Source organism: Brienomyrus brachyistius, unplaced genomic scaffold, assembly GCF_023856365.1.
Source record: "Brienomyrus brachyistius isolate T26 unplaced genomic scaffold, BBRACH_0.4 scaffold35, whole genome shotgun sequence".
NCBI classification, from domain to species: Eukaryota; Metazoa; Chordata; class Actinopteri; order Osteoglossiformes; family Mormyridae; genus Brienomyrus; species Brienomyrus brachyistius.
Genome location: NW_026042310.1, coordinates 2854273 through 2868520, shown reverse-complemented (window position 1 = coordinate 2868520; position 14248 = coordinate 2854273). Strand labels below are relative to the sequence as shown.

Sequence of the window (14248 nt, the reverse complement as noted above, 5' to 3'; positions counted from 1 at the left end):
AAGCTATGTAGAAGCTAGGGTAAAAAAATGTATGTTTTCCCCTGCTTTTTAAAATACTAAGAGAAAGAGGCTGACGAATATCTAAGGGCAGGTTGTTCCAAATCTTTGGTGCATAAAAGCAATAAGCTGCCTCTCCATATTTCTTGTATTTTACTTTCGGGGTGTTCAACACGCAAGCGTAGTTTTATTATCTTAAGGACCTACCTGGAACATATTCAGTCAGACACTGAATTATATGACGGTGTCTGTCCATTTAAAGCTTTTAAATACTAATAAAAGTATTTTTTAATCAATTCTAAGAGAAACAGGTAAGCAAAGGAGTCTTGCTGAAACTGGTAATATGCTCAGTTCTAGTACGCGTAAGTACTGTTGCTGTTGCAGTTTGGACAAGTTTTAATTTTTTGATGGTATTTTAGACAGTCCTGTTGGAATTGCATTACAATAGTCTAGATGCGAGAAAACAAAAGCGTATATGAGTCACCCATTTGCATCATCACCAGCCAATGGGGATGTATTTAGCAGCTTCCAGGTTAAGAATTGGTTTTACACAAGCTATATTCCTGAGGCGGAAGAAGGTGTGCAGTCTTCACGACACTGTCAATGTGTGATTTAAATGGATGGTCTGGATCAAGAATAGCGCTTCGATTTTTAACCTGTTTTGGGTTTTTTTTAATTATTATTATTGTCTCTGTCCCATACTATTGGCTTGTTAATTATAATCGTTCGCTTTGAATTCGACCACACCTTAATCAAAGTTAAGATTCATATACTGACAGTGCAGATCCGTGTGAGGTCAGTTTTTGTGTCAAAAGTATCCCACATCTTACTGATACAGCCTGGCATTTCACCTAAGGCAGGCCAGTTTCGGACGTCTTCTCAAGATGGTTACGCTGTTTTCCTTTATTTGCGTTTAATACTCTCCTTTGTTGAACCATGCCGCAGGAAATCAATTACCTGGCAAATACCAACTGACTTACGAGAAGGATGACGTGGTTGGTCGGCCGCCACTCCCATTACATCATCACCAGCCAATGGGGATGTATTTAAGACAGTAGCATGGGCAATTTCTGTTTAACTTCTCCCCTCTTTCCACTTGCTCATTAGCGCCCCCTGGAAACATCCGGCTATAGCTGCCAGATTACGATTGAGGAACATGGGCCATTGTAGGCTCAGGGGCCAACCCGGCTGCATTCGCATGCCAGTTTCGATGGAGGTTCTCCTGCACGAAAACATTTATCTATGGTTTAGGTGTATTTCAGGATGCTTCAATAGTTGTTCCCTTCTTAGAAAGCCTTGATTACGGCTTCCATTTATCAGAATCCCTAGATGAATATTATGTCGACCACGCTGGGATAATGAAATGAAATACCTGAAAGCAGTTAGTCAACCCATACCGGTTAATTATTAGTATTATTATTTTTGTCTGAACATAATGGCCTGTTCAAAGAGAGCTTATACTAGCATATGGAGCAAAGGGGGAATTCTTCTGTATCGCCGTATTTGAGAATGCCTATAGCCTGCGATGCTACAAGTCCCATTTTCTTCATTTAATCCCCTATGCACAGTAATTCAGTAAAGTGGACTGGAGCAATAGTGTTGCGTCTCCACAAAATGTAAGCTCCTGTGCCGTCGTGTCGTGCATGGGGGAAGCGAAAACGTTATGGAACGCACGGCAAACATAAAGGTAGCTTATTGTGGTTGGACTGGATGGACCGGTTTCTGCGGGGGAGGGGAGCTGGTCAACACAAACACAAAATTGACAGGCCAGTTTGGAACACGGAGCACTCGGGAGTTTCATGTGGACTTGAGGATACTTGCTCACGCTTTGAGGTAACGTGTTGGGGAGACTGGCCTTACTGGGAAAGAGACTGCTGTCTCTGTTCGTACGGCTTTGAATTGTTTTTTTTTAAATTATTTTTTACAAGACGTATTTCAAAGAGGTGTGCTTCAATATCCAGGAATCTCTCAAAGATCGATCTAAAAAGGTAAGAACAGTAAAGAAAACTGTAAAATAGCATGAAGAGTGCCTTACATGTCTGAAATATGAGTAATGTACTTAACAGACAATATAATGCGTAATTAGCTTGTATTTTGATACCTATATATCTATTATAAATTTAATTTAGACAGCAAACCTTATCAGAGTCCCTGTTTAGCATATCAGTTATGTGCTGGATGTGTGCTAGTCGCATGTTGGTACTCGTCGGCATTCTGTTGGCACCCCATACCTTTCCCTTGTTACCCACGTGTGCTGTTCCGAAGCTACAGCAACGTTTTCGTGACGCATATCTTCCGCCTTTCCCGCTTTGTCAGGCTAAACTCAGTTAGCATGCCCGCACTAAACGCTACGTTACACATGCAACGGGGCGGCGTCACCCGGATATGGTAGTAGGGGTATGTGGTTTTTAGAGAGCTACAGAGGATGGATTGACCCTCTTACACAAAACCTTTAAACTTCAATGCATTCTGGTGTTGAAATTCTGGGCTATGTCGATGTTGTGCCAAACACTGTTATTCGTGTCATCTGGGCAACAAACTCACAAAGTTGAAATGTTTCCCTGGACAAATTCAGGTGATTACCACAGCAGAACCACCCTGGTATGTAAACTAGAAATCTTCAGGGTTTTTGATCCGAGTGTTGCATTATTTATTTATTTTTTTTTGCTGTTGATGAATTGAGTCGTGTGTGTGTGTTTTGTTTGTTTTTAATTGCTTGCATGAAAATAGTTTTCTAAAATGCTTAAAAATGTCATAGAATAAATAATTATGGATTCAAAATATGCAGAGTGGCATGGGATCCGGTAGTAATTTATAAACATGAGCCCAAAGAGGTCTGCCTCTGTTTTCTTCCACCTCCTAGACGGCGTGATGAGTACAGAAAGAGAGATGTCCCAGTCAGTGACTCCGTACAAGAACCAGGAGTATTCCGAGCTGAAGGCTGCATGCCTGAACGACGGCAAGCTTTTTGAAGACCCAGAATTCCCAGCTGAAGATTCTTCGCTGTTCTATAAAAAGTCACCCGGAGCCGTCAAATGGCTAAGGCCAAGGGTAAGGCGGAACAGAATTTGTATATTACTCCCAGTGGTGACAGGACATGTAGGTGATTCTAGCCACTCATTTGCATCGGGCCCCTGAAGTCACCCTCATGCTTAGCATTGCTGTTCACCGTTATTAGTTTGTTACACCAAATCACAAAGCTGAGTGTTTCCCTGGAAGTTCAGGTGGTTACTATAGTACAGTGGTTCTCAATCCTCTTCCTGGCGCCCCTCCATCCCCACCTTAATCAGGATTATATGGTCCTTAATAGGCTAATAAAGAATGTGGCAGGTTGGAATGAAAACATTCTGGGGAGGGGGGAGGTAGAAACAAGATTGAGAACTACTGACATAGCAGAGGCACCCTGGGACTTGAACCAACAACCTTCAGGGTTCCAATCCAAGTGTGGCTTCCCGTGTTTATGGGATATGTATGCCAACTCCTTCAGTCATGGGAGTGGAGGACAGTGTCAGTGCTCCCAGTAAGTCCTGCTGAGGCAGCCGGTACGTGCTGCCATTTGTGGTTGACCAGAGTTACTTCGCCAAATGTTCAGGTATTTGAACAGCCAGAAGGCATCAGATAGACGCGGAATGATGTAGACTGGTTTGACTTCATGTAAATACGTAATAACGATGAGTACGCACTAGAACATACGCAAAATGATAGCAACACGATAAAACTCGTGAACATCTCTTCTGTTGTCCAAAAACTTACTGAAATCCAGTTGGATGGCTAGACAAACACCACTCTGGTTCCCAAATCTCTCCTCAGGGGCGCTTCAGCCATTCCATGTATCTATTAAATTTTACCGCCGGCTCATTTAAGTCAAGTCAAACGTCAGAGATATTAATTAGCTATACGAGGTGTGCGGGTGGTGGAGTAGAAAAAAATAAATGGGTGTTTTGAAACGGCCTCATATAGATAACCAAGATTTAAATAAGTAAAATAACACACTAAAAATAAAGCAATGACCAGGAGGAGGAATATGTTGGAATAGTATGAAGTGCGTAACGTGGTATGATAGCTATTCGGAGCATTCAGTTAGCTTAATCACAGCCTGAGGGTAGAAAATTGCTCAGTCTCTAGGTGTTTGCTTTCTGTCTGTAATTCCCCGACCTCTTCATAGAGGGAAAGCCATTGGTGGGCTCCAGTCCCATCTTAAGTGAGTTTTATTATACTTGAGAACAAAGGAACTAACTTCTAAAGACATTGTTCATTCAGTGAGCACTTCAAGTTTAGATATAATAATCATACTTAGAAAGTTTCCCGAGAGGTTCCAAGGCCTTGTTACCAAAAATGTTTTAAATATATTCCTATATGGGGGGGGCTTAGCGTCTCAGGACACTACCTGTGATCGGTGATTTTTACCGTTGGGCCGGTGAGCAAGGTAACACCCAAATGCTACAGAGACTGTACGACGACGTGGATGAAAGCTTCTGACACATAAATAAAAATGTAATGACGACTCATTATCAAGTTTATCATATTTATAAACATCAGTTATGATTTTTGGAAAGGCGTTACATTGACTGAACCTTTATAATGCATTCATAGAACATTCATAAGCATGTAAGTATACTTTAACATACCGTAACAGTTTTAATATACATCAGTAACAAACATACAATGTTTATTATTCTATAATGTTTGTTATTGATGTATATTAAAACTATTAATGCAGTTAATGCCCTGCGATGGGCTGGCCCCCCATCCTGGGTTGTTCCCAGCCTCGTGCCCATTGCTTCCGGGATAGGCTCCGGACCCCCCCGCGACCCAGTAGGATAAGCGATTTGGAAAATGGATGGATGGATGCAGTTAATGTAAAGCATTACCAGAAAATGCCAATCATAACCTCAATGATGCTTCGTTGTATTCCCACCAGGAAATCTGCGATGGGCCTCGTCTGTTTGTAGATGGAATCAGCTCCCACGACCTGAACCAGGGAGCAGTGGGAAACTGCTGGTTTGTGGCTGCCTGCTCCTCCCTAGCAATCAAACCCGACCTGTGGGACAAGGTGGGCACCTGTTTCGGGGAGAAAAAAAAGGCTTCCAGAATATTCTGGAAATGGACCTTTTGTCTAGGTTGTTTGGCAGACCCCACCCAAAATAACCAGCCCTGTCCCCTCCCCTATCTGGGAGTTTAAACTGGAGTTGTGGGTCTTTCACCTGATTTTCACGTGACTGGTTGGAATGGAGATGAATAACTTCGCATATAAATCACTTGCGGAGTCGAATGATGCTAGATATGTCATCAGGTTACACCAAGACAGCTTACAAATCTTTCATATTTGCGTCTTTGGTGAATATCTTAGGTAATTCCTGATTGGAAGGAGCAGGATTGGGACATGAGTCGCGATAAGGATGCCGGCATCTTCCATTTCCGCTTCTGGATCTTCGGAGAGTGGTTGGACGTGGTGGTGGACGACCGGCTGCCAACGATCAATGGGGAGCTCATCTATTGTCACTCCACGAGCAAGAGAGAGTTCTGGAGCGCCCTACTGGAGAAGGCCTACGCCAAGTACGTCGTCCCCTCGCTACCACAACGTGTTAGGGCTTGCTTTTTCCTCAGCAATCGCAGCGCAAACTTAAATCACCAAGATTTCTAATACTGGAACTGTACCGAGAAATAACATCAATGAAAATGGCATGGTACAATGTCTGTATGGTACGAAGGTATGCAAACTCTGGATTAAACCCAGATATCGCGGTCTCTGCAGTGTGAGGATTGCATGTACGTAACTTGCGATATTGATATTAATATTGCACATTACCCAGTGTATTCATTAGACATACCTCAATTGATTTTATACACCCGTGACAATGAGTTTGAACAATGAATGAAACGCCTGAATTCATTGACTAAGAGATGCGTCCCAGTACTTTTGTCTGTATAGTGAATGTTCTCAAGGCTTGAGTGGTGCTGGTCTTGGGATTGAAGAAGCTCACTTTAATGTGTAATCCAGTCAGGATTGCATTCATCTCAATCTTTACTGAGCTACTAGCAATGCATGAAAACTACGGGTCACATAGGGAGATGATGGATCTTTAGGGGCGATGGGCGGGTCATTTCTGATTATAGCTGCGTATGAAGGGCCATGTTGACTTTTGGGGGTTTACTGGGGGTGGGGCTTGAATATTGGCCACACCTGACAGGTTCCTTGACCGTCTGTGGCCCCCCGCATCTCACAGGCTGTTCTTATGCTATGAATGCTTGGATGGTGGTCTGACGGGGGACGCGCTGGTGGACTTCACCGGCTGCGTGACGGAATACGTCGACCTAGTGGAGGGGAACTATGCCAAAGATGAGCCCACAAGGACCCGACTCTTCGAGACCCTTTTGAAAGTGTTCGACAGGAATGGCATCATAACCTGCTCCATCAGGGTGAGTGCAGCGCATGTCATATATAAACATTAGTGATACATAATATTTGTTAGCATAGGTATGTAGTTATATCTTTAATATTAAGAGTCTTTGCTTGGGTTCGCTGTGCATGTTTGTCTTGGCTACCAGCCACCTTCACGTGTTCCATGGCCGTCTCTGGTCATGCAAGTGTGTTTCTAGCGGAAACTCAGTGCCATTAATTTTGCATTTGTAATGAGTCCAAAATGTAGTGCTCCCAGTGTGTTTAGTAGTAACTTTGGGGCCGTATTTAGCTGTTTTTGTATATTATATAAAAAGGTCTAGATAGGAAATGGCGCAAACATTTGACGCGCAAAGCGTACAGTACAGTACTGTTTGTTTATAAAGTGGTAATAAACAGACGACGTATGTTATCTTTCAAACTTGCAGACTGTTACGGGTTGAGGTTAGGAGTGTCTGAGTATTATTTGCTTCGTGGGAAATTTTCTCATTTGCGTCTTCATGCTTCTCCGTGAGTTTTCCACGAGTTCTTTATGAGATCCACATGCTTCTCCACGAGCCCCTTCATGATTCTCCATGAGTTCCTCATGAGATCTCCATGCCCCTCCATGCTTCTCCATGCTCTTGTCTAGGCTTCTCCCACTGAGATGGAGCACAAGATGGAGTGTGGCCTGATCAAAGGCCATGCCTATGCGGTGACATCCATCAAGAAGGTGCGGGTGGGTCAGAACAAGAACTCCATGATCCGGATGCAGAACCCGTGGGGGAGGGTGGAGTGGAATGGGCCATGGAGCGACAGGTGGGATGATCCGATAGACAGTCATTCTTCTCGGAGCCTATAACTCAAATCCATAGTTGCATATTTACAACATCTTTACCGCCACTCAACACCCCAAGGTTTGGGGGGTCCCCTGCTGGCCACAAACAGTCAGTACACTGGGGTGGGGGTACTTTTTGAGTGGATCCCTGTAAACTCACCCCTGACACTGACAATGCAGCAGTTTGCTCTCTCAGGGATGTAAAGATTATCCTTTTATATGTTCAGTTGGAATCCTCTTGATCCACAAACTATTTTAGCTTTTAGCCACTGTGGTGCCATATAAATTCGCTGACGTGAAATGGGTAATCATGGTGTTCTGAGGGCAGAACAAAAAATGATTGGTTGAGGGTGTTAACCCATCAGATTGTAGTGGAGGTGGGCCCAAGCAACTAGAGGAGGCAGGATCACGACATCTGATTGGTTGGTCGCGCCTACTCTAGTTGCTTGGACCCACCACTCTGAACCACTCATTTTTCATTCTTCCCTCCGAACATTTTTCACTCGCTCACATTTCCTCTAAGCCTCTCCCTGTCTTTGACTTGACCCAGCTCTGAGGAGTGGAAGAAGCTGATGTCCGTGGAGCGGGAGACCTTGGGGCTCATCAAGGATGACGATGGCGAGTTCTGGTCAGTGCTGTTTTTGTTGTTGGCAACAAGGAGGAACCAGCACTGGTCTTCGAAGGGCAGCAGGCTGACACGTTGTGAAGGACATGCTTGTGCCATAAAATTAAATGCGATATGTGCCTGTGAATTATGTTGTGCTACAGGTAATGTTTATACGGTATTTTATCCACCACCAGGGATGTATACCGGGGCAGGTCCACTGCCCCCAGCTGAAAGCTGATTGGTCCCTTGAAGTGCCACCTCTCTCGTCACTCACTAATCCAAAACATATCATTGGCTAATGATAAGCTTGTCCCCTCTGTATGAATCAATCAATCTACAATTTACATTCCTAGGACTTAAACTAGCAGCCGTTAACCGCAATTGGAGACTATTTGTTTAGATCTGAGATGCAGAAATTCACGGATTTCCCCGGTGCCGCAGGATGGCGTTCGAAGACTGGTGTCACTACTTCACCAATGCGGAGGTGTGCCACCTCATCAACACGTCACCAGGGAGCAGAGAGAAGACGTGGAAGCAGGCTGTCACCTTCTGCAGCTGGACCCAGCACGATGATCCCCTGCTCAACCGTAGTGGGGGCAGTCTAAATCATCAGCAGAGCTTCCTGCAGAACCCACAGGTATCTACCATGAGCCCAATGTTTTGCTTGTAGGTATGACCTTAAGTATGGGGAGGGATGCACACAAGGGGCGGGTTTGTTGTTTCCTGTGTCCCATGTGAAAAGTCAGTTTTGGTCCCCCTGCCCCATTAGTGTAGTGATTTTTTTTTGTGGTCAGTAGGGGGGTCCCTCGAGTCGGAACATAAGCATTTATTAAATCAAATACAAGAATAAATGGGGTCTATTCACCAGAAGGCATCAAAGTAACATTGACAGTTATGCTGTCGGTCAGGGGAATCCATTATTGAACGGTAATATCCTCTCAAGGTTCTTTTGATGTGGTAGAGAAGGTCCATGTTGACTTCATGTGCTCTGCAGTACATGTTCGACCTGCTGAAGGAGAATGAGGAAGTGCTGGTGTCCCTGCAGCAGAGGGACATGAGGCTTCTCAAACCGGCCGGCGAAGGGGAGAACCTCACCATCGGCTTCGTCATCTTGGAGGTACGGTGGCCTGGGAAGCCCGGCGTGGTACGAGAAGAGCGCCGCTCTGCTGGCCGGATGTCACTGCTCACCAAAGTTCTTATGGTCCTTTTTTTTCCACCTCGGCATGAGTCGCTGAAGTAGGACCAGCAGGATACCGGATTAAGTAATAAAGAGAATGGTGTAGACCATGGCGATAGGAGAACTTTATACTAATCCATTTCTATGCAAAAGTTCCACCTCATTGTACTTATTATTATCTCTAAATACCCCCAAATATGTGCCATAGTCTAGGGGTTTGGGGAGTGACATATTGGACGTGTGTGGTGTGCAGGAAGAAAGGGCACGGTACACAAAACAGGCTCACGTTTACACGACTGTTCACCACAGTGTGTATACAGACTTCAGGAGCCAGCCTGGCCAAAACAATCTAAACGAGACAAACCCAAACTACCTTCCATAATAGAAAACAAAAGAAACGAAAAGACAATCGCTAACCCTACCTTCCTAACCAAACGTACAAACAGCACAGAAACTATATACACGCTAAACCAAACATACTCGATATGCCAAAAGCCAGGGATTAGACTTGATGGTAGGCGGAAACTCAAGCAAAATGGTCAGTAGACAGACAGTCATACGACGAAGAGCAGCAACAGTACTAGGGGCAAAGAGAAAGCGAGAAAACTGAGCAACAAACCAAGGTCAAGCAAAGCCGAATACATCACAAACGAATTGGAGAGACAAACGGCAAAAGCTGTTAGTTTCTGCACCAACGGTCCTTTTTCTGCGGGCGTCCCGGGAATGACAACATCTGCCAAGCAGCATCGGGACTGGGGCGGAGTCTTGGGCGCATCCGATGAATCTCTGGCTTGGCGAAGTCTACAACCACAAAACCTTGCCGCACGTAGCAAAACCTTGTGGGACGTAATAAAACCTTATGGCACATAACACCCCCCCCCCACACACACACACACACAACTGAGTTCGCAATACAAATCACGCATCGGCCGTTTGCTTAAAAGAAAGGATCAGGTAACCTACCTGCTGGTTGAAGGCCTGAACAAACTAGGACCAACTCATTAGGCGTCGTTGGTTCGCATATGACCTTGGAAACCCAGTAGGTTATAATTGGGGTTCGCATATGACCTTGGAAACCCAGTAGGTTATAATTGGTAAACACCGTAACAGGATAAACACTATAACCTCCATAAGCCTCAGAATATCCTCAACAGGGTAACAGCTGAACATGGTTGTGACTGGTCTGTTTTCCAGGTCGAGCTTAACAGGAAGTACCGGCTCCATGACATAAAGACGCAGAAGATCGTGGCGAAGTCGTTCTACATGAATGCCCGCACTGTCTTCCTGCGCAAGGTGCTTCCCAGGGGGCGCTACATAATCATCCCAACGACACTGACGCCAGGCGTGCTGGGAGACTTCATGTTGAGAATCTTCAGTGATGTCGATTGTGACTGCAGGTAATTAGTCCGACTGAACATGGCAAATCTCTGCTGACATGAAATGAGCATGTACAGGGCGGGGCCACAGGGGCTCTGGCCCCAGATGAAAGGTGATTGGCCCACAGAGTGCTCGCTTCCCTGTCACTCATAGATTCAAAACGTATTATTGGCTAATTATCTTGTTGGCCCTGCTGTATGATTTTTTTTTTTCTGGTCATTCTGTGAATTGTATCATCCATCCATTTTCCAAACCGCTTATCCTACTGGGTCGCGGGGGGTCTGGAGCCTATCCCGGAAGCAATGGGCACGAGGCAGGGAACAACCCAGGATTGGGGGCCAGCCCATTGCAGGGCACACTCACACACCATTCACTCACACACCATTCACTCACACATGCATTCCTACGGGCAGTTTAGCAACTCCAATTAGCCTCAGCATGTTTTTGGACTGTGGGGGGAAACCGGAGTACCCGGAGGCAACCCCACGACGGCATGGGGAGAACATGCAAACTCCGCACACATGTGACCCAGGCGGACACTCGAACCCGGGTCCCAGAGGTGTGAGGCAACAGTGCTAACCATTGCACCACCACGCTGCCCCCATGAATTGTTCAATGGAAGCCAAAACTGCAAGGTCCAAATGCAAAGTCAATCGCCACCATTCTTCCTTCCTCATTCCACTTGGTCTGTACCCCCCTACCCTTCACAGGGAACTGACGGAGGACAAGCCCCAGGTGAAATGCTGGAGTGGCTTTCTGGGCTATCCCCAGGTGGTGACGCATATCCACATAGAGGGAGTGGAGGGGCTGGAGAACCACGACAGCACCCGAGGTGAGTTCAGGGAGCCCCCACTCTGGAGAGCATGCTGGGGGGCGGGGCCTGTGCCAACCAGGCAGCTCTGAAAAAGGAAATGAAAAAGAATACAAGTGCAGTAAGTCCTCGGACATTCGCGAGTTGACGTTCCAGGACCCGTTGCGATTGAGGAGGATTCGCGGATGTTTGTCACTAAAAATGGTCATACATTTGTCACACTAGCACATATACAGTACAGTATTCTAATGTTATCCCCACTAATTCATGGATCACGGCATTGGCGTCCATTTTCTTTTGCAACACGATGTCAATGTGCTGACGGGGTAACGTACTCGAATGCGAACTGAAATACACCGGACTAATGACAGCAACTCGAAACAGCGCTGATCACACGGAGATTCCACACGAGGTAGATGAGGGGGCGTGGCACACGGGAGGATCGGACGAGCAGGTCATGACAGTTCCAGAGGGAATAAACTTTGTGTATGGGATTCGCATCTCGTAAAGGTACAGTACAGTACGTAGATAAAAAAAGGATCGTTTCCATAACAAAGCCACGTTTTAAAGTAATTTTTAAACTGATTTAGTTTGTATGTCTTGAACTTTCCCCAAAAACACAGTAGAATCTTCATTAACTAAGTTTCTTACCAGTTTTACACTTAAAAGCATGAAAACTTCTAAATTACTACGGGAATTAAACATAAACACTTCTGTAGGGTTTTTCGAGGATTTTGCAGCTGCGCGAAAAAAATCGCGAATGCATACAAGTCCGGTTCCATTGAAATTTCCGCGGCTATGTGAATTCGCGAATCGCAGTACTGCGGATGATGCGCTCTGTGTCCCCCTTCACCTGCATTCTCATAAAAATCTTACGTGTGAGATGCTTGACCCTCATAACAAAATTGGTGGCGCAAAAGGGGAAGTAGATGATTGGTATAAATAGGCAGCATGGCTTTTTGATATCTTAGGGATTTTTGTGCATTCTTGACTTTCCGGGCCTGTAGGTATTGATCTCTATTTGATCATCCACTGCGAGGGACGTACCGTCCAGTCTGGAGTAATTAAGGACACCCTGGACCCAGTCTTCAACATCTCAGCCATCTTCTATAGAAAGAAACCCGGCAAACCAATTGTTATTGAGGTGAGAGCAATCTTTGTGATTTTGGATGTCAAACCAACACCCGTTCAGGGTTATTGGACTCTTTGGCAAGATATTTAGTAAATAGCTAGTTGCACAGGCAAGCTATAGGGTATGCAAACGGCACCCAGCAAGTAAATTAACGGCATATGTTGGTCTTGATGAGATTAATTGGAAAACAGTTGTGTTAAGAGAAAATCTGTTATGTAATAATTTGTATCACCAGGTGTGGAACAGCAATGATGTACAGGATGAGTTTATAGGTCAGGTGGCCTTGCCCAACACCAAAGGCGAGGTAGACGATCAGTTGAAGCTGCAGCTGAGCAGGAAAGACCAGAAGACGACTGGCATTCTCAGTCTGAGAGTCATTACTTCCACCCAGCTGACCAGCATGTGACTCTGACCCCCACGCAATCCCTGATTGGTGAAGTTTTTTTTTCTCCATACCTTCAGTGTGATCAGTTGGCTTAAACCAGTGGTTCTGAAACCCGGTCCTCGGGCCCCTCTGCCCTGCTTGTTCTCCAGCTCTCCCTGCCCCACACACTGCTGATTTACCTGGATCAGGTGTGTTCAGTCGATTAGAAGCTGAAAGACAGTTGGGACTTGTGTGTGGGGCAGGGATAGCAGGAAAACGAGCAGGGCAGTGGGGCCCAAGGGCCGAGCTTGAGAACCACTGCATCAGAGCATAGCCAATGGTGACCTCATTACTAATCAAGGCATCAACCTGGAAATGCAAGGTTCAAACTGTAAAAGTGAAGAGTAAAAAGGTGCTAAAAAAACTGTGCAAGAAATCTCCACCCTCACCCCCCCCCCCCCCAAATCAGCCAAAAATTCACCCATGTTGAGTTGATGTCTTCACTTCAGGACACCAAACCTACATTCTGTGCATGAGGAGAAATTTGCAATTAGGACCTAGTTGGGAAGTTAAGGATATTGCAAAAGTGTATTTGACAACTGTGAGTTCCCGGATAGGATTTTATCAGGGTAAATATAATAGTCTTTGTGTGATTTTTTTTATTTTTTTTTATCATGTAATGTGTCTAAACTTTTTTTAAATCATCACATATCACAATCTGTTTCCTTAGTGTACCTGTGTCTTTTCACATTACACTAGTGATTTTAATGATTTTAGTGATTTAAGTGTTGTACAGTAACTTTTAAGAAATTGAATGGCACGTGCAACATAAAATTATTAATTTCACATGTTCCTATACAAGTGCATTCAACTAATGTATTTCAGCCATCTTGTATCTTATACAAGAATAAATGTCTTTATTCGGCATCACCAAGAGCAACAAAAAAGTGTAAATGGAAATCGTGAAGAAATTATCAGCTTATAGAGGCTTCTGTTGTCCTGTGTTTTGACATCTGAGTGTTTTTTTTTAGTAATAAAACTAATTTAATCGTGCGTATGCTCATGCTTGTACATCACGCTAGAAATAGGACAGCGTGCTGTCATGTAGAAAGAAAGTCTCCCTTGAAACGTTATTGATTAGAGGTTTTTTTTTCTTCAATTTTATTTCATTTCATTTCCCAAACTTTAGGGGTTTTTTTTCCATTTGTTTTACACTAAAGACACTGCCATGCATAACTTAGTTTAAAAAAATCTGCTGCTTCAGTCACAATTAAAAATACCCAATTTGAAACAAATGACTTGCTTCACACTTTCACCGTTCGTGCACTCTCTCTCTCTCTCTCTCTCTCTCTCTCTCGCCGTAAAATAATGGAAAAAATGTGCTGAGCTTCATGGAATGTCCCAGCTGTTACAAAATGTCACCGTCTATACAGATGCGCGTCCCTTCCGCAGTCTGTCATCAATACACATTTTTAGAAGAGTTCACCACATGTATAGATATACACATTCAGAGAACAAAAGCAGGAATGCAGAGGAGCAATGAACAATGTTTTGAACTGAGAGTTG

General features: G+C 44.6%; 1 protein-coding gene across 4 annotated transcripts; it reads left to right on the top strand.

The window, feature by feature from the left end:
- The first annotated feature begins 1622 nt into the window (after positions 1-1622).
- LOC125721777 (calpain-5-like) lies at positions 1623-13612 on the top strand. Of its 4 annotated transcripts, XM_048997836.1 has the most exons (14): positions 1625-1830; positions 1926-1985; positions 2861-3048; positions 4919-5050; positions 5348-5553; positions 6225-6417; positions 7029-7195; positions 7765-7842; positions 8263-8458; positions 8816-8938; positions 10193-10395; positions 11086-11207; positions 12194-12330; positions 12554-13612. In XM_048997836.1, exons 3-14 carry the CDS (start codon positions 2869-2871, stop codon positions 12722-12724), a joined length of 1908 nt encoding a protein of 635 aa, XP_048853793.1. In that variant the 5' UTR covers positions 1625-1830; positions 1926-1985; positions 2861-2868; the 3' UTR covers positions 12725-13612. The 4 variants fall into 4 exon arrangements, with proteins under 4 accessions (XP_048853794.1, XP_048853793.1, XP_048853792.1 ...); XM_048997837.1 differs by lacking the exon at positions 1926-1985 and having other exon boundaries at positions 1623-1830; XM_048997835.1 differs by having other exon boundaries at positions 1626-1985.
- The last annotated feature ends 636 nt before the right edge of the window (positions 13613-14248 follow it).

Bases quoted from the DNA above. Each gene is read 5' to 3' on its own strand.
- LOC125721777 (XM_048997837.1), top strand. From the start codon at position 2,869: ATGAGTACAGAAAGAGAGATGTCCCAGTCAGTGACTCCGTACAAGAAC. The intron at 5,051-5,347 runs GTGGGCACCTGT...TGAATATCTTAG, and splicing joins AACCCGACCTGTGGGACAAG to GTAATTCCTGATTGGAAGGA. The intron at 7,843-8,262 runs GTCAGTGCTGTT...CCGGTGCCGCAG, and splicing joins GATGACGATGGCGAGTTCTG to GATGGCGTTCGAAGACTGGT.